The sequence below is a fragment of the Mobula hypostoma genome, chromosome 14 (genome assembly GCF_963921235.1).
Source record: "Mobula hypostoma chromosome 14, sMobHyp1.1, whole genome shotgun sequence".
NCBI classification, from domain to species: domain Eukaryota; kingdom Metazoa; phylum Chordata; class Chondrichthyes; order Myliobatiformes; family Myliobatidae; genus Mobula; species Mobula hypostoma.
In genome coordinates, this window is record NC_086110.1 from 74,353,838 (window position 1) to 74,374,824 (window position 20,987).

Consider the following 20,987-nt stretch of genomic DNA (forward strand, 5'->3'; position numbering starts at 1 on the left):
TTCTTTTTAAACACATTGGATGTTTGACGGTCTTTGCGGTGTGGGGGGTTTTCATGTGTTCTATTGTGTTTCTTTGCTTTGTGGCTGCCTGCAAGAAGATGAATCTCAAGTCTGTATATGGTATACAAACTTAAATAACAAATGTACTTTGAACTTTGAACAAATCCCGATGCATTCACCATCCATTTACACTGAAATACAGACAGAAAAAGCTGGAAACAGTCAGCTTCTGTGGAGAGAAATCGAGCTAAGGTTCTGGTCTGCAATGCCTTCATTCTCACCTGACACCTTAACCCCAGTTGTCTTCAGCTGGTGTTAAACTACAATGCCTTCACACAGATGCTGCCTGGCCTGTCTTTTTTTTCCCCCTAGAATTTTCTGTTTTCTTTCAGATTTCCAGCATCTGCAATCTTGCATACTTTACACTGACTGTACTTAATTCTCCCCACACTCCCATCAACATTCCCCCCACCCACCCGATTCTATCCCTGCCTGCATACCAAGCAACACTTCACATTGGCCAATTAACCTCCCAATCCACACATCGTTTGAATGTGGGAGAGACCCCACACAGTCACAGGGAGAACATACAAACTCCACACAGACAGCACTGACCGGGATCGCTAGAGAGAAGGAGCGCCCCCCCCCCCCCCGCCCAATGATACTAGTATGTGGGAGTAGACTGGGTAACTTTTACCCAGAATGGAGATGTCTACAATTAGAGGGCACAGCTTTAAGGCAAAAGGGTAAGAGGAGACCTAAGGAAGAGTCAATAAAGGGCCAGCCACTAGAGGGAGCTACATCTAATCTTTCATCATCCCTGAGGGAGCTTTATCCCGTCTCTGAGGGAGGTTTCATTTGTCTGATGGAGCTATAGTATATCCCATCTAAGAGAGCCTTAATTTGTCTGAGGAAATATTGACTCATCTGAGGGAGTTTTTCCCCACTTTTGAGGTAGCTTTGACTCATCTCTAAGGGAGCTAAAAATCTGAGGAACAGAAGTTTCATCCAGAGGAGAGGCTGAGAGTAGGAACTCACTGCCTGAGCAGCTGGTGAGGGAGAGATTCCCACAACTGGAGAGAGCACAGGGACACAGAGAGGGATACAACATGGAAACAGGCCATTTGGCACACAGAATCCATCCTAACCCATCACCCACCCACTTACACCAAATCTACACTAATCCCATACGTAATCCCTCCACATTATCGTCAACCCACACCCCAACCCTCCCCTGGAAATCTACAGCAATACACACCTGGCCACACAGGGAGGACATACAAACTCCTTACAGAATATGCTGCGACTCAACTGAACTCCGAACGCCCTGAGCTGTAACAGTATTGTGTTAAAGGCTACACTAGCGCAGTGCCCCGGTGAACCTGCTTTCTTGCACTGACAAGACGAATACTTTGTACTTGGCACGTCTCTACTTCAGGCTGGGGAATTTAATAACATTACTATAGGTAGAGAGTGTCCACAACCCAACCCATGTATGGCCAGTATGGATAGCGGCTTGATGGTGGGTACAGACTTAATGGGCCAAAGCCTCTGTGCCATTGGATTCTGATGTCAGCTGAGCTGCAACATAGGGGTGGCCACAAGAGGGCACTCCTGTCCTCCTTTAGGGAGCTTTAACCTGTCACTGCTCTGACCCCATCTCCAAGGGAGCTTTAACCCATCAGTAGATCTCTCTCTCTGAAGGATCTTTGACCCTGACTCTGAGGAAGTTTTAACCCATCTGCAATGTATTTTTGACCTTTCTCTGTGAGGGATCTTTGACCCCGACTCTGAGGGTGCCTTAATCCATCTCTGAGGGAGCTTTCACCCGTCTGAAGGAGTTTTAACTGTCAGCGATGTAGTTTTGACCTCTCTCTGAGGAAGCCTTGACCCAACTCTGAGGGAGCAGGTCATGATCTTGAGGGGAGGACAGGGCAGTATTGATGGAGGTTTCGCCTCACCCCACCCGCAGGGAAGCGTCAACACCAATCTCTGCTTCACTGCACAACCCAGAGCTCAGGAACTGAACCAATTCTCATCTCGTGGCTACTGGGACTGCAGGATTTGGGTCTGCACGATGGAGGTGCACGAGAGGAGGTGTATGGAGGGATTCCTGTGGGATTAATGGAGACAGGGTTCCTTAAGGTTGTTATAGCCGAGGGCGGTAATGGGGACAAGCTCCCACTACCTATTAAATGCTCCCAATGGCATGCGTCTCAAATAGCCTCTGACACCCTAGTCCAGTTCCTGGCCTTCACGTGTGACTTAGCTGCTAAACCCAGCAGAAGTGTTCCCACTGACAGGAGAACGGGCAAAGATGAGTTACTGAAGCTTTAAAATCAGTCGCTTTGGGCAGATGGGGCTCGTCAGCTGTGGTTGGCAGCTCATCTAGGAGAAGGAGAGCTTTGATCTCAAACCTCCGCTGACTTGTGGTCATACCCACTCCCGGAGAAGACTGTGGGAGCAAACCTCGAAGGAAAAATCTGGAGTTGAAGTCCCTAAGGCAGTCCGCTGTTCAATGCTAACTGGTAACTTCTGTGACGCCGCTGGTGCCAAACTGTATGGGTCCCTGCTGTTCCTCTGGATTCGTCAGCAGTGTGGAGAGAGGGAGTCTGCTACATGGGCCTCAGCTTGCTCTCCACGTCATACTGCCCTGCCTTGTGTATGACAGCTGGGAAACAACATCCGTGGTCGACCCCAACAAAGGGCCTCCTAGTGGGGGTAGTGGAAGCCCGGCGAAGGGGTCATGGTGGGAAGTGGTGAAGATCTCTGTGTAGCAAGCTGTGATTGGGGTCATGGTCTGAGGGCAGTGACAGTAGCTTCACTGGGGGCTACTCAGAGAAACTGGGGGTGACAGGTCAGGGAACAGTCTTCTAGGGTCATAGGTCAGGGAATGTTTGCTTACAAGGTTACAGGTCTGGGAACGAGAGCTCCAATTTGACAGAGGTCAGGGAACGGTCACCGCTAAGGCATAGGTCAGGGAATCCCTCCCTGAGGTTAGAGATCTGGGAATTCTCCCCCAAAGCCACAGGTGAGGGAATACTCACCCCAAGGTCACAGGTCAGGCTACACTCCTGAGGGGTGAAAAACATGCTTCCTATGTTTCAAAGTTCAAAGTAAATTTATTATCAAAATACATATACCGTATGTCACCATACACAAACACGAGATTCATTTTCTTGTGGGCATACACAATAAATCCTATGACCATAATAGAATCAATGAAAGACCGCACCAACAGGGCAAACAGCCAGCATGCAAAAGGCAACAAACTCTGATACAAGGAGTTAGAAAAGAAGAAATAATAATAATTAATAGAAAAATAAATAGATAATACTGAGAGCATGAGATGAATAATCATTGAAAGTGAGTTCAGGGGTTGTGGGAACAGCTCAGTGATGGGGTGAGTGAAGATGAGTGAACAGCCTGATGTCTGAGGGGTAATAATTGTTCCTGAACCTGGTGGTGTGGGCCCTGAGGTTCCTGTACCACCTTCCTGATGGCAGCAGAGAGAAGAGAGCATGACCTGGGTGGTAGGATTGAGGTCAGCCCCAGACACTCACCACAGCTGCGATCTCCCCTTTCCTCTTGTGGTTCATGGCTGCCAGGACGATGGAGGCGATGAAGAAGAGCAGGGTACTGACGATGGTGTTGATCAAATCCTGAGGAAGAATGCAGTCGGTTTTATGGTCACGTACAGCAGCATGCGGAGAGAGTCCCTACTCACGTGAAGCTCACCGCGCAAACAACCCACACGGAAATATTAAATACTACCATCAACACAAACACAAGCACAAACTGGCAGAATGGTGAGGTCTGAGGTCGTGCACCCAGAAATGTTAAACTGACACTAACAGGTCCAGCTCTAGTAATCCCTGGTTAGACCACACTTGCGATATTGTGTTCAGTTCTGGTCTCTTCATTACAGGAAGGCCGTGGAGGAGATTTGCCAGGATACTGCCTGGACTGGAGAACATGGCTCATGAGGAGAGGTTGAGTGAGCTGGGGCTTTTTCTCTTTGGAGTGAAGGAGGATGAGAGGTGCCTTGATAGAGGTGGACAAGATGGTGAGAGGCAGAAGCTGACTGGGCAGCCAAATACTGGCTAATACGAGGGGGGGCATAATTTTAAGGTGATTGGAGGAAAGTATAGAGGGGCATCAGAGGTAGTTTTTTTTTAACACAGAGAATGGTAGGGTGTGTGGAACACCCTGCCAGGGGTAGAGGCAGATACATTAGGGAAAGTTAAGAAACTCTTAGATAGGCATATGGATGATAGGAAAATGGAGGCTATGTGGGAGGGAAGGGTTAGATTGTTCTTGGAAGGTAGGTGAAAGGGTCAGCACAACATTGTGGGCTGAAGGGCCTGTACTGTTCTATGTTCTTTATATCAGTCAGTGTCTGGGGTTTATAGTTACCCATGCACATCTGACGCCTGTAAACTCACAGTGTGAAGTGGGAAGGGTAACAATGGAAGAATACAGAACAGTACGATGTCATTTTAACCCACTCTAAGATCGATCTAACCCTTCCCTTCCACACAGCCCTCCACTTTTCACCTACGTGCCGACTCGGGAGGCAGATGAGAGGCTGTAGGGGTGGGTGCGGTAGAACGGTCTGGCTACTTCTTGGTGAGGTAGGAGCCCAGTCCTCCTGGCTCTGGCCCTGCTCTCAGAACTCGTTCCTCGGCACACGCTGCGGACCCGACCACAAAAATCTCAGCAATTCCAGCTGGAGAGTTTAATATCTGTGCGGTTTGAGCTTTACCAGGAAGTGTATTCCAGATGTGTTCTGTCTGACTGCACACTGTGCACCAGACGTCTCAGACCGCACCATTACACCCCCCCTCCCTTCCATCCACCCCCCCCCCGTGAACCCCTGCGCCCACGTCACTGAAAGTCAGATCCAGGTTTGAGTCATAGTCATACAGCACAGGAACAAGCCCTTCGATCCATCTAGTCCGTGCCAATCCGGTCTCCTCCTGGGACCTGCACCTGGTCCATATCCCTCGAAACCCCTCTCATCCCTTTGGTCCCTACAGGGATCCACCCTACCCCTTGTTCCTCACACCTGGTCCATATCCCTCTCCTCCCTTTAGTCCCTACTGGGATCCACCCTACCCCCTTGTTCCTGATGTAAGCCCATACGACATAGGAGCAGAATTAGGGCATTTGGCCCATCTAGTCTGCTTGGGTAGCCTTTCAGGATCTGTTGGAATTTCCCTTATCTTACCTGCCAAGGATATTTCACAGCCCCTTTCTGTCCTCCTGATTTCTAGGATCGGTCCTACATCCTGGATCTTCCTCCACCTCCCCCTGCACGGTCTCACCCCCTACCCCCCAGCCCTGTGGTTCCAACCTCTGTAGGGCTGTGACTTGAAATTTATTATTTATGTATTTTATTTCCATCCACAGCGTGCAACAAGCCCGTATAGTCCAACAAGCTGCACTGTCCAGCAGCTCACCGATTTAATCTTGCCCCATCACAGGGCAATTTACACTGACCAACTGACCCATGCGTCTTTGGGTTGTGCGAGGGAAAGTGAGTATCTGAAGAAAACCCGTGGGGAGAAGATATAAGCTCCTTACCGAACGGTGCCGGAATTGAACTGTGAGCCCCCAAATTCCCCGAGCTGTAACAGCATCACACTAACACTACAGTACACTGCAGAAACCTCTGCATTTTTTCACATAGCCCCCACATTTGTACATCTACTGGCAACCATGTCTTCAGCTGCCCCAAATTCTGAAACTCCCCTGTAACCCGTCTCCCCCCCCCCACCCCCCGTAAAGGGATTCTTGGAACCTTCATCGTTGTCCAAGTTTGTGACCTAATATCTCCTGATTTAGCTTGGCATTAATGCTAGTTGGTAACACATCTGCAAAGTGTTTTTTGCTACTTTTCCGCCTCCAGTATGTCATAAATGTCATGTCACGTAGAAATATAACATCCTGTTGCTCGTTAGAAGTTTGAGGAGCTTTGGAATGCCGTCAAAGATTCTGTTTCTGTCACTGTCTGGCATGCACAGGATCGGAAAAAGCTGCAGAGGGTTGTAAACTCAGTCAGCTCCATCGTGGGCACTGGCCTCCCCAGCATCCAGGAAATCATCGGAAGGCAATGCCTCAAAAAGGCAGCATCCATCATTAAGAGCCCTCATACTCTAGGACATGCCCTCTTCTCATTATTACCATCCCAGAGGTATCAGAGGCACTGTCTTTACCCTCTTCATTGGTCAAGGCACATAGTTCAAAAGTCAGGAAGTTATGTTGCAGCTTTATAAAACTCTAGTAAGACCGCACCTGGAGTATTGCTACAGTTCTGGTCACCCCATTATAGGAAGGATGTGGAGGCTTTGGAGAGGGTGCAGAAGAGGTTTACCAGGATGCCGCCTGGTTTCAGGGCCATGAGGTTGGACAGACTTGGGTTGTTTTCTTCGGAGTGGTGGAGCTAGGGGAGATCTGACAGAGGTTTATAAGATTACGAGAGGCATAGATAGAGTGGACAGAAACTTTTTCCCAGGGTTGAAATGTCTAACACCAGAGGCCATGCATTTGATGTGAAGAGGGGGTCATTTCAAAGCGATGTGAGGAGCAAGTTTTTTTAGACAGAGAGTGTTGGGTACTGAGTATATGCTGCCTGGGGTGGTGGTACAAGCAGAACCATTTGGGACTTTCAGACAGGCAGATGAATGCAATGAAATTGGAAGGATATGGACATTGTGTATGCAAAAGCGATTAGTTTAGTTGGCCACTTGAAGACTAATTGGATTGGTTCAGCATGACGTTGTGGGCCGAAAGGGCCGTGCTGTGCTGTACTGTTATGTTCTACGTTTGAGAGTTTAGACGAATGAGGGGTGAACTCATTGGAACAAACACGACTCTTACGGGTCTTGACAGGGTGTATGGTGGGGGGGGGTCCGGGATGCAGGGACAAGGGTGTATGGTGGGGGGGGGTCCGGGATGCAGGGACAGGGGGACAGGGTGTATGGTGGGGTCCGGGATGCAGGGACAAGGGTGTATGGTGGGGGGGCGGTCCGGGATGCAGGGACAGGGGGACAGGGTGTATGGTGGGGGGGGGTCTGGGATGCAGGGACAGGGGGACAGGGTGTATGGTGGGGGGGGGTCCGGGATGCAGGGACAGGGGTGTATGGTGGGGGTGGGGGGGGGGTCCGGGATGCAGGGACAGGGTGTACGGTGGGGGGGGGTCTGGGATGCAGGGACAGGGTGTATGGTGGGGGGGGGGGTCCGGGATGCAGGGACAGGGTGTATGGTGGGGGTGGGGGGGGGTCCGGGATGCAGGGACAAGGGTGTATGGTGGGGGTGGGGGTGGGGGGGGTCCGGGATGCAGGGACAAAGGAACTGCTGTTCAGGCTTTTCTTCATCCAGTGAGAGGCCCTTTCGATCAAGACGTTGCCGAGCTGCCATCTCCATCGAGGTCGCAGCTCAGGCTGGGTTATTTTTATAGGATTTTTTTTTCACATTCATAGGCATGGTTTTGGGGACAGAGAGGGGAGTTAGAGGTCAGGTTAGGACGTACGGACAGGGATGTGGAGAGATTAAAGGGCCAGCCGGAGTATAGCCTCCACTCTGCGTCTGAAGGCCAGCGATGTGAACACGGTTGGATGTCGGATGTCAGAATGAGGGCTGGTGCCCACCCCACCCCCAGGTCAATGAGCTAAATGGGTGGGGGTTCCGGGATTGGCGGTTCATGTGGGCAAGAGGCACCAATAATGGTCTCCACCTCCCACCTCCCCGCCCCCCCCCCCCCCCCCGGTAAGCGAATCAGTGAGACCAGAATTCAAGGCCAAGTGCTTGGGGTCCAATCATAGGTAAGTCTGTTGTTCAAGGCCTAGAGTTTGGGGTCCAGTTATTGGTGAGTTCATTGTTCAGAGCCTAGAGTCCGGGGTCCAGTTGTTGGTGAGTCTATTGTTCAAAGCCTAGGCTTTGGGGTCCCATCATCAACAAGTCTGAAGTTTGGGGATCTCATCCAGGGTCCTTATTCAATGTCATCAGCAAGCCCTGGGGTCAATCCGATTGAAGCCCAAAGGTCAATTAGAGGTCCAGAGGAGAAGGCCCAATAGCTGTAGCCCTGAATCTGCTAACTCCACAAGTCCACTGGGGAAGCTGAAGGCCCAGTATCTGTGAATCCACAAGTCTACTGGAAGCTGAACACGGCCTGTCCTAGGGCTGGGGACTGAACACGGCCTCTCCTAGGGCTGGGGGCTGAACACGGCCTGTCCTAGGGCTGGAGGACTGCGTGCGTGCGTGTGTGTGTGTGTGTGTGAGAGGAACGGGACTTGTTGTTGCTTTGTTACTTGTTTTGTTCTGTGTTGTTCTGCTGAACATCCTGGACACACTTTTTTGGAATGGAATGTGTGACGACACTTGCGGGCTGCCCCAGCTCTTCCACGAATTGTGTGGGTCGATGACGCAAACAACACATTTTACTGTTTCCATGTACATGCGACAAATAAGTTAATCTGATCCTGAGCTGAACCTCTGGAATTCCTGACACAAGAGGAGTCACTGGTTTTATTCAAGACAGAGATGGAAAGATTCTTACATACAAAGAGAATGAAAAGATATGAAGTTGTTGTTAGAAAGTGGTGCTGAAATACAAGTTACTTAAAGCATAGAGCACAGCAACACAGTACAGCGTCTTCAGCTCACGGAGTTGTGCTGACCTTTTAACCTAATCAATCTAACCCTTCCCTCTCACGGAGCCCTCCACTTTTCTTTCATCCATGTGCCCATCTAAGAGTCTTTTAAATGTTCTTAATGTATCTGCCTCTGTCACCATCCCTGGCAACACATTCCATGCATCCACCACTCTGTGTAAAACTCTGACATCCCCCTCATACTTTCCTCCAAACACCTTTACATTATACCCTCTCGTATTAGCCATTTCCGCCCTGGAAAAAGTCTCTAACTATCCACACGATCTATGCCGCTCATCATCCTGTACTCCTCTACCAAGTCACCTCTCATCCTCCCTCGCTCCAAAGGGAATATCCCCAGCTCGCTCAACCTTTCCTCACGGGACATGCTCTCTAATCCTGGCAAATCTCCTCTGCACTCCCTCTAAAGTTTTCTCATCCTTCCTATAATGTAGTGGCTAGAACTGAAGTTCTTATAGAATAGTGGAGAGGTTAAAAAGGGTGAATGGCTTACACCTGTTGTTGTTCCTTAGTACGAGGGAAAGCAAGAATGGGACGCCTTATTCTACAGTTACAGGGAAAGTGCACGCAGACAATAAGGTTCAAGTTCATAACGAGATGGGTTGTGAGGTCAAGTCTGTCTTATTGAACTAGGGGTCCATTCAATAGTGTTATAGCAGCAGGATAGAAGCTGTTCTTGAGCATCTCAGGTGGTGATGAGAGGGCGTACAGGAGTGAGATATGCCAACTAGTGGAGTGGTGTCACAGCAACAGCCTGGCACTCATCATCAGTACAAAAGAGCTAATTGTGGACTTCAGGAAGGGTAAGATGAAGGAACACATACCAATCCTCATAGAGGGATCAGAAGTGGAGAGAGTGAGCAGCTTCAAGTTCCTGGGTGTCAGGATCTCTGAGGATCTAACCTGGTCCCAACATATCGATGTAGTTATAAAGAAGGCAAGACAGTGGCTACACTTCATTAGGAGTTTGAAGGTATTTGGTATATCAACAAATACACTCAAAAACTTCTATAGTTGTACCGTGGAGAGCATTCTGACAGGCTGCATCACTGTCTGGTATTGGGGGGGAGGGGCTACTGCACAGGACCAAAAGAAGCCGCAAAGGGGTGTAAATCTAGTCAGCTCCATTTTGGGTACTGGCCTACAAAGTACCCAGGACATCTTTAGGGAGCGGTGTCTCAGAAAGGCAGCGTCCATTATTAAGGACCTCCAGCACCCAGGGCATGCCCTTTTCTCACTGTTACCATCAGGTAGGAGATACAGAAGCCTGAAGGCACACACTCAGTGATTCAGGAACAGCTTCTTCCCCTCGGTCATCTGATTCATAAATGGACTTTGAACCCATGGACACCACCTCACTATATATATATACGTATTATTAGTTTTTGCACTATTTTAATCTATTCAATATACGTATACTGTAATTTATTTACTTATTTATTATTATTTGTTTTTTTTTCCTCTTCTATCTTATGTATTAAATTGAACTGCTGCTGCTAAATTAACAAATTTCACAACACATGCCGGTGATAATAAACCTGAATCTGATTGTGATTGAACCTGGTGGTGCATGCCTCACGGTTTTGTATCTTCTGCCCAATGGGAGAGGGAGAGGGAGAGGAATGAATGCCCAGGGTGGGAGAGGGAGAGGTATGAATGCCCAGGGTGGGTGAGGGAGAGGAATGAATGCCAAGGGTGGGTGAGGGAGAGGTATGAATGCCCAGGGTGGGTGAGGGAGAGGAATGAATGCCCAGGGTGGGAGAAGGAGAGGTATGAATGCCCAGGGTGGGTGAGGGAGAAGTATGAATGCCCAGAGTGGGTGAGGGAGAAGTATGAATGCCCAGGGTGGGAGAAGGAGAGGTATGAATGCCCACGGTGGGAGAAGGAGAGGTATGAATGCCCAGGGTGGGTGAGGGAGAGGCATGAATGCCCAGGGTGGGTGAGGGAGAGGAATGAATGCCAAGGGTGGGTGAGGGAGAAGTATGAATGCCCAGAGTGGGTGAGGGAGAGGTATGAATGCCCAGGGTGGGTGAGGTCTTTGATTACGCTGGCTGCTTTACTGAGGCAGTGAGGTGTCAACAGAGTCCATGGAGGGGAGGCTGGTCTCTGCGACGTGCTGAGCTGTGTCCACAACTCTCTGCATCTCGTTGCCGTGCTTAGCTGCGACAGGTTGCTTTCTGTGATGCACCAATAAAAATTGGTGAGAGCCAACAGGGGACTGGCCGGATCCCTTTAGCCTCCTGAGGAAGTGCAGGCGTTGGTAAGCTGTCGTGGCCGTCACATCAGTGTGGTTGGACCAGAACGGACCTTTGGTGAGGTCACTCGAAGGAACTTGAAGCTCTCAACCTTGAGACCACTGACGTAGACAGACATGTGTGTTAGCTGTCACCACCAAACATCCCCCAACATTCTGTAGATGTCCCAGCATTAGCTGTCCACTTTGCATACTTCACTCTGGAGATTGGCCCGTCAGCAACAGCTCACCAGTCCTCTATGCTGGGCTGGTCTTTCAAGCTGTCTCCAGGTGTAGCCCATCCGAGAAGATCCTTCCTCTCCCACGATGAGGTCTTTGGAGCTTCTGTTGGTGTGTCTGTAGCTCTGGGCTTTTTACGGGATGGGGTTGCTAGCCCCATGTCCAACCCGCCTCCTTTTGCATACTGAGCTTGGGACTATCCATAGCACAGTTACTAGCTGCTCAAGTGAGAGTTGATTCTTCCTTGAAGCATCTCCTTGATCTTGGAAAGGTCTTTGAGTCGAACAGAGGCTGCTTTCTTTGTAATCGTGCGGTCTCTGCCTCATTCCTTTAAATCTCATGTTTAACTTCAGATGTTATCTCTACCCAATTGATTTGACCACTATATGAACAACCCCGTTGCCAGGGGAAACGGACGGATCACATGCTGCTGGGTCATTTCTGACTGGCTGCATCATTGCCTGGCGTGGAGGCTCCAATGCAGAGGGACGACAGGAAACTGTAGACTTAGCCAGTTCCGTCATTGGCACGACCCCCCCCCCCCGCCCCCATCGCGGACATCTTCACCAAGCTGGCATCCATCATTGCGGATCCCCACCACCCAGGACATGCCCTCTCCTCGTTACTACCATCAAGGAGGAGGCGCAGGAGCCTGAAGATCCAACGATTCAGGAGCAGTCTCCTTCCCTCCTCCGGCAGGTTTCTGAATGGTCCGTGAACCTGCGAACAATCCTCGTTATTTGTTTTTTTGCACCATTTATTTATTTTTGAGGCTACTGTGGTTTTTATTTTTGCACAGCACAGCAGCAGCAGAACAAGTTTTATGACATGTCAGTGAGAATGGTGGAGCGGACTCAATGAGCAGAATCGCCCAATTCTGCTCCAGTGTCTTACGGTCTTATAATAAACATGTTTCTGATTCTGAAAGCTGGAAACTGCTCTGGCTGGGTGGGATTTTGTGGACGAGCCACACTCCCCTCCGACGTCAGACAGCCGGCGGGAACGTGCACTGGGTACCTACCACCTGCTGGTGGCAACTCCTGCCTGAGTTCACAACCAAGGTCAGTGACTGGGCCCGAGTCCCAATCCAGACTGTCAGTGGAGGAGGACAGGACGAGGAAGGGGCAAGAGACTGGCACGGAACGGAGGGATTTAGACCACGGACAGGCGGATGGGGTTAATGTAAATTGACACTGCGGCTGCCACAGACAACGTGGGCTGAAGCCCTGAATGGACCATGAAGAAATGCAGCCATAGTTGCCACCTCTGCCGGATATACATGTCCCACCTGCAACAGAGCTTGTGGGTCCAGGATAGGACTGTATAGTCATCAAAGATCTCACCGATAAAGGAATGGACGTCGTTATCGGATTTTGATGGACAACCGAAGAAGGACCATGAACCCTATTTCCCTATTTTGCTCTCATCTTGGCCCAATTAAATGGCTGCCCCGATTAGCCAAAGTTTCGGGGAAGTCGTTGAAAAGGTATACATAAAAAAAGATAAACTACTGTTTAACATAACAAATTTTGTGCTACACACACAAAATGCTGGAGGAACTCAAGTCAGGCACGTTGGAAGGACAAACCAACGTAGAACATACAGGGTTAATGGTGAGGCACTGAGGAGTGCAGTGGAACAGAGGGATCTGGGAATACAGATACAAAATTCCCTAAAAGTGGTGTCACAGGTAGATTGGGTCGTAAAGAGAGCTTTTGGTACATTGGCCTTTATTAATCAAAGTATTGAGTATAAGAGCTGAAATGTTATGATGAGGTTGTATAAGGCATTGGTGAGGCCGAATCTGGAGTATTGTGTTCAGTTTTGGTCACCAAATTACAGGAAGGATATAAATAAGGTTGAAAGAGTGCAGAGAAGGTTTACAAGGATGTTGCCGGGACTTGAGAAACTCAGTTACAGAGAAAGGTTGAATAGGTTAGGACTTTATTCCCTGGAGTGTAGAAGAATGAGGGGAGATTTGATTGAGGTATATAAAATTATGATGGGTATAGATAGAGTGAATGCAAGAAGGCTTTTTCCACTGAGGCAAGGGGAGAAAAAAAACAGAGGACATGGGTTAAGGGTGAGGGGGGGAAAGTTTAAAGGGAACATTGGGGGGGGCTTCTTCACACAGAGAGTGGTGGGAGTATGGAATGAGCTGCCAGACGAGGTGATAAATGTGGGTTCTTTTTTAAATTGAGTAACTGTAACTGAGTTTCTCAAGTCCCGGCAACATCCTTGTAAACCTTGTCTGCACTCTTTCAACCTTATTTATATCCTTCCTGTAATTTGGTGACCAAAACTGAACACAATACTCCAGATTCGGCCTCACCAATGCCTTATACAACCTCATCATAACATTCCAGCTCTTATACTCAATACTTTGATTAATAAAGGCCAATGTACCAAAAGCTCTCTTTACGACCCAATCTACCTGTGACACCACTTTTAGGGAATTTTGTATCTGTATTCCCAGATCCCACTGTTCCACTGCACTCCTCAGTGCCTTACCATTAACCCTGTATGTTCTACGTTGGTTTGTCACTTGTCAGTATTAAACTCCATCTGCCATTTTTTAGCCCATTTTCCCAGCTGGTCCAAGTCCCTCTGCAGGCTCTGAAAACCTTCCTCACTGTCTACTGCACCTCCAATCTTTGTATCATCAGCAAACTTGCTGATCCAATTTACCACATAATCATCCAGATCATTGATATAGATGACAAATAACAATGGACCCAGCACTGATCCCTGTGGCACACCACTAGTCACAGGCCTCCACTCAGAGAAGCAATTCTCTACCACCACTCTCTGGCTTCTTCCATCGAGCCAATGTCTAATCCAATTTACCACCTCTCCATGTATACCTAGCGACTGAATTTTCCTAACTAACCTCCCATGCGGGACCTTGTCAAAGGCCTTACTGAAGTCCATGTAGACAATATCCACTGCCTTCCCTTCATCCACTTTCCTGGTAACCTCCTCGAAAAATTCCAATAGATTGGTCAAACATGACCTACCACACACAAAGCCATGTTGACTCTCCCTAATAAGTCCCAGTCTATCCAAATGCTTGTAGATTCTGTCTCTTAGTACTCCCTCCAATAACTTACCTACTACCAACGTTAAACTTACTGGCCTATAATTTCCTGGATTACTTTTCGATCCTATTTTAAACAACGGAACAACATGAGCCACTCTCCAATCCTCCGGCACCTCACCTGTAGACAGCGACATTTTAAATATTTCAGCCAGGGCCCCTGCAATTTTAACAGAAGTCTCCTTCCAGGTCCAAGGGAACACTCTGTCAGGTCCCGGATTCCAGATGATTGTCCATAGCTTCAAATTTTTCATAGTTCCTAACTTGTTGAAGTAGTGAAATTGTTTTATTTTCACTCCCAGCAGTTCTGTCATCTCCAACTCATCAGGCCAGGCAGCATCCATGGAAAAGAGTAAAGAGTCGATGTTTCCAGCCAGGGTCATTCATCAGGATGCGGGGCCTGAACGTCGATTGTTTACTCTTTTTTTTAAAACTCTTTTCCATAGATGCTGCCTGACCTGCTGAGATCTTCCACCAGCTTGTTTTGGATTTCCACCATCTGCAGATTTTTTTGTGTCCGGCACATCCAAGCTAGAATGCTTTAAGTTCCTCAGCATACACATCACTGAGGATCTTGCGTGTTCTGTACATACCAGCTGTGTGGTGAAAAAAGCACAAAGGTGTCTCTTTCACCTCAGACGGTTGAAGAAGTTTGAAATGAGTCCCCAAATCCTCAGGACTTTCTACAGGGGCACAATTGAGAGCATGCTGACTGGCTGCATCACTGCCTGGTATGGGAACTGTACCTCCCTCAATCGCAGGACTCTGCAGAGAGTGGTGTGGACAGCCCAGCGCATCTGTAGTTGTGAACTTCCCACTATTCAGGACATTTACAGAGACAGGTGTGTAAAAAGGGCCCGAAGGATTATTGGGGACCTGAGTCACCCCAACCACAAACTGTTCCAGCTGTTACCATCTGGGAAACGGTGCCACAGCATAAAAGCCAGGACAACAGGCTCTGGGACAGCTTCTTCCACCAGGCCATCAGACTGATTAATTCACACTGATACAACTGTATTTCTATGCTATATTGACTGTCCTGTTGTACATACTATTTATTACAAATTACTATAAATTGCACATTTAGACACAGATGTAACTTAAAGATTTTTACTCCTCATGTATGTGAAGGATGTAAGAAATGAAGTCAATTCAATTGAAACCGCAGTGAGCAAAACAGTTCTGAATTATCTTACTGCTTATTTCTTGCCAACAATCAGTGACAAAAATCACTGCTTTTTGAACATAATCACATGCAACTGAAGCTATTTAAAAGCGGTTTACTCTATGCACGGTGAGATGTCTAACGGTCTCATAAGTACACGTGACTGTTCGGCAATTGTCTCCTGTTCCAATTAAGCAAAACAGTGTCCCAAATAAACAAGGGGATCCCCAGCTATTTTCTCAATTAGTTTTTGTTCTTGAAGAGCTGTCCAAATAAAGTGGCTGCCCTGATTAACCAATGGCCCTACAAACTGGAATCCACTGTTTTTGTTACGATAACGCAGTAATTTTTTAAATATATTGCTCTGTTCTGCTGCTGCAAAATAACAAGTTTCATGGTAGATGTCAGTGATGATAAATCTGATTCTGACTCTAAATGGATTCTGCAACAATTGAACTCACCATGGGGACAATGTGGAGAGATGGGGTGGGAATATCAACACGAGCATGATACAGCATTATGGGAAGTCACCTGACCCAAAGGCTCTTTACGGGAGCTGATCTATATCTACCGACCACATAGGGAGAAGGCTGTTCAGCATATCGAGCATATTGGCACACACAGCAACCTATTCCTTCCCTTAATCCTCCACACTGTCCCATACCGCTCACCGGCACAGTCACAGCAACTCACAGCAAAGAAATTAACATCTTTGTGATGCTGCTGGAAACCGGAGCAGTCAAAGATGAGGTTACCATCACAAGCACAAGAACATGCAGGCAGGGTTGCAATTAAAAATGGTAACGCCTAACATTATATAAGCAACATTCACAAGAAGATTATAAATTAGACATAAATTATACACACAAGGAAATTATAAATTATACACACAAGATTCTATCTTGAGTAACACGTACAAAGGGCTGGAGAAACCCAGCAGGTCAGACAGCATCTACTGAGGGGAATGAACAGTTGAAGTTGCAGGCCGAGACCCTTCACCAGGACTGTTCATGCTCCTCCACAGATGCTGCCTGACTTGTGCAGTTCTCCCTGCACTTTGTATAAGCTGTACACAACCTTCGCAAGAAAGCACAGTTAGGACAAGGGAAACAGAGGCACAGGGAGATTGTTCAAACCCCACACAGACAGCGCCCCACGGTCAGGATTCAGCCCAAGTGTCTGGAGCTGCAAGGCAGGCTGAATCGTCTGCAGCTCAGCATCAGTGAGACAAAGGAGATGGTGATGGACTTTAGGAAGACGAAGCCTGCACTGTTCCCTGTTACTATTGATGGTGAGGACATGGATGTGGTGAGGACCTACAAGTACCTGGGGGGGGGGGTGCACCTGGAGGACAGATTTGAGTGGAACATCAAAACAGAGGCTGTGTACAAGAGGGGCCAGAGCCACCTCTGATTCCTCGAGAGACTGAGGTCCTCTGGAGTATGCAGGCCTCTCCTCCACATGTTATACCAGTCTGCAGTCACCAGCACAAACTTCTATGCAGTGGTGTGCTGGGGCGATGGCATCAACACAGGCCACAGGCTCAATAAGCTGATTAGAAAGGCTGGCTCTGTTATAGGAGTCAAACTGGACACACTGGAGGTTGTGGCAGATCAAAGGACCCGACAGAAAATCCTGGCAATTCTGGACAATGTTTCTCACCCTCTGCATGCCACCTTGGCTGAACAGAGGAGCACTTTTAGTAACAGACTATGACAACTGCACTGCTCCAAAGAGCGCGAAATGAGATTATTCTTACCCTCGGCCATTAGGCTCTATAATGAGTCAACCTATAGCTGGGAAGTGATGATCCCCTGCTGTTAGGCTGTTTGAGGTCACTCATTTTTTTATTCTTTCTTACTTCACTTCTAATATTTATATCTGTGCACTTGTAATGCTACTGTGACACTGTGATTTCCTTTGAGATCAATAAAGTATCTATCTATCTACCCACTGTGCCAGCCTGTCTCCACTGTTACCTGTCCTGAGTAGGTCACTAACTGTTTTTGATAGTTATGAATAAATTTGCTCCTGAATAAACTTCAAGATAAGTTTTCAAAAGAGAATTAGTTATACACTCAGTGGGCACTTTATTAAGTAATCCTGTACACCTGCTCATTAATGCAAATATTTAATCTCACAGCAACTCAGTGCAAAAAAGCATGCAGACATGGTCAAGAGGTTCAGCTGTTGGTCAGACCAAACATCAGATTGGGGAAGAAAGGTCATCTATATGACTGTTACAAAGGAATGATTGTTGGTGCCAGATGGGGTGGTTTGAGTATCTCAGAAACTGCTGATCTCCTGGGATGTTCATCCACAGCAGACTCTAGATTTACAGAGAATGGTGTGAAAATGAAAAAAAAAACATCCAGTGGGTGGCAGTTTTGTAGGTGAAAATGCCTTGTTAATGTGAGAGGTCAGAGGAGAATGGCCAGACTGGTTCAAGCTGACAAGAAGGTGATAGAAACTCAAACAAGCACGTGTTACAACAGTGGGGTGCATCTCTGAATGCACAACACGTTGAACCTTGAATTGGATGGGTTACAGCAGCAGAAAACCGGAACATACAGGAGGTATCTAACAAAGTGTCTACAGAGTGTAGATTGCGAAGGAACAAGGTGTAGAGTATTTCTACAAGGAAAGAGCGGGAATGTGGACAATCTAATATTCCTTTCACACATCCAAGCACTAGCAGGGTGACCTGTCTGGGGACAGTTTAGAATGGACAGACTTCCCTCACACTGCACCCACAGCAAAGAAATTTAATATGCATGTGGGGAGTGCGTGACAGGACAGAGGAGAGGGAGTTTTACTTATGTCTAATCCTTTCAGTCCCTAGCCTAGAAATGTGTGTGATGGGACACTGCAGAGGGAGTTTTACTTTGTCCGACCCCAGGAGTGTGTGATGGGACGGAGTGGAGAGAGCCTCATTCTGTGTTTAACTCCGGGAGTGTGTGAGGGGTCGATGTGGAGGGAGATTTCTTTTTTGGAACACTTTTCAGTTCTATAAACGTCCGCTCTTGAGGAGCAGAATATGACATTGAGATCCTTAGTGCAGTTCACAGACCAGATCAAAGTTTAAAGTAAATTTATTATCAAGGTTTGTAAATGTCACCATATTCTACCTTGGGATTCAAGATTCAGGATTGTTTACTTGTCATTCTTCAGTATACGAGTGTAAAGGAGAATGAAATGATTTTTACCAGGATCTGAGGCAGCTTAAAAAAATACTATAAGCTGGAGATTAATTTTCTTGTGGGCATTCACAGGAAAACAGAAAAATAAGATAAAATCAATGAAGAAAACACACAGAAAGACTGACAAGCAACCATAGTGCAAAAGGAGACATTGTAGAGACGATGGATAATTCCCACATCGCAGTGACACCCACCCTAGGGCTGACTCACCGTCAGGTTCCAGTTGATCTGTGGCACTTTGGTATGCAGGTTGAGGGTGAACATCAGCAGCAGGACCCCAGTCACCACGAAGGCCGTGCAGCTGACAAACTCAAAGAGGTAGAGACCCCCACACGGCAGACACTCCTTCACGGTCTCGATGCAGATGAAGGCGATCAGGGCCAGCAGCTGAAAGAAAGATGTGCTCCTTAAACATCAGGCTGTTGTGACTGACTGAAACTGAGGCACATGGAATATAAACGTCAGTGAACCTCCCAGAGAGAGGGTGCGCAGAGAACCTGACTCTCCTGCCAAGATACTTACACCTCTTCAACACAAAGACAACAATGGATGATTATTTGTTAATTTATCTGTGGTAATATTGCTTTGGGGTGGTGGGGTGGAAATACATCTCCACCTAAGGAGGTGTAAGGCACTCCTTCCCTCCGCTAGCCAGCAGATCAATCTTAGGCAAGGGGCAGCTCCTGCTTAGCCCCTCAGAGCAGGAGGTGGTTGGTTGTACAAGCAGCCAGTGCCCATCACAAGTCCTGGTTATGTGACCACCGACACCAGGCAGACAATCTCTGAATATTATTGATAATGGCTGGGGTCCCCCGTCTTGCCCAGAAGAAGGCAATAGCAAACCATTCCTGTTGAAAAATTTGACAAGAACAATCAGGGTCACGGGACCATAATCGCCCACGTCATACGGCATAGCCCGCCCATAAGAGACGAACAAATAAATGTGTTGTGTGTGGGTTATATGTACTGTGTTGTGTACCTTGGTCCAGAGGAAAGTTGTTTCATTCGGTGGTATACATGTATACAGTTGTATGTGAGTTATATGTACTGTGTTATGTACCTTGGTCCGGAGGAACATTGTTTTGTTCAGTGGTATACATGTGTACGGTTGAAATCACAATAAACTGAACTTGAACTAAAGATTAAAGATTAGCTTTATTTGTCACATGCACATAGAAACATCCTGTGAAATGCATTATTTGCATCAAATCAGCAAAGATGGTGCTGGGCAAGTGTCACCACGCTTCCAGCCAAAACATAACATATCTACAACTTACTAATCCTAACCCGTACATCTTTGGAAAGTGGGAGGGGACCCACACAGTCACAGAGAGAACTCACAAGAACGTCCAGACAGCGACAGGAATCGAACCCCTTTCACTGACACTACAAAGTGTTACACTAACCACGCCACAAACAGTAATGTCGGAGTAGGCTGGGCAGGAGCTGCATACACGCCAAGCTGAGGTTTTGTTTAATTTTATTCATTCAGAGACTCCGCGTGCAGCAGGCCCTTCTGGTGTAATGAACTGCTATTTAATCCGAGCCTAATCACAGGCCAAAGCACCAACTAACCTACCAACCAGTACAGCTTTGGACTGTGGGAGGAAACCAGAGCACCCGGAGGAAACCCATGCGCTCATGGGGAGAACGTACAAACTCCTTACAGGCAGCCGCAGGAATTGAACTCAAAACTCTGGATTGCCCTGAGCTGTAACTGTGTGGTGCTAACTACTACCCTTGGTGAACCTGCCTTCTTCCACTGGCAGTACCTCATTGACTGCTCGTGCCTGTCGGGATATTTCGGAGACACAAGAAGAAGCTAACCAGTGGATGAGGTTAATCAGACCGCATGAAACCCGGGTCCGAGTGTGCCCCACAGACTCCAGCTGCCTCTGGAGAGTACAATAGACCATAGACAATAGGAGCAGGAGTAGGCCATTCAGCCCTTCGAGCCAGCACCGCCATTCACTGTGATCATGGCTGATCATCCACAATCAGTATCCAGTTCCTGCCTTATTCCCATAACCTTTGATTCTGCTATCTTTAAGAGCTCTATCCATCTCTTTTTTGAAAGTATCCAGAGATTTGGCCTCCACAGCCTTCTGGGGCAGAGCATTCCATATATCCACCACTCTCTGGGTGAAAAAGTTTTTCCTCATCTCTGTTCTAAATGGTCTACCCCTTATTCTTAAACTGTGGCCTTTGGTTCTGGACTCACCCATCAGTGGGAACATGCTTCCTGCCTCGAGCGTGTCCAATCCCTTAATAATCTTATATGTTTCAATAAGATCCCCTCTCAGCCTTCTAAATTCCAGAGTATACAAGCCCAGTCGCTCCAAGCTTTCAACATATGACAGTCCCACCATTCCGGGAA

At 47.7% G+C, this 20,987-nt stretch overlaps 1 protein-coding gene across 2 annotated transcripts in view; it reads right to left on the bottom strand.

The window, feature by feature from the left end:
- The window catches only part of cmtm4 (CKLF-like MARVEL transmembrane domain containing 4), an 86,976-nt gene that overhangs the window by 8,447 nt on the left and 57,542 nt on the right, over window positions 1-20,987 (bottom strand). For both annotated transcript variants that reach the window (XM_063067239.1, XM_063067240.1), the window contains exons 2-3: window positions 18,821-18,997; window positions 3,564-3,662 (exon numbers count right to left, since the gene is read on the bottom strand). In XM_063067239.1, coding sequence (XP_062923309.1) covers window positions 3,564-3,662; window positions 18,821-18,997 — 276 coding nt within the window. The remainder of the gene's footprint in view (window positions 1-3,563; window positions 3,663-18,820; window positions 18,998-20,987) is intronic.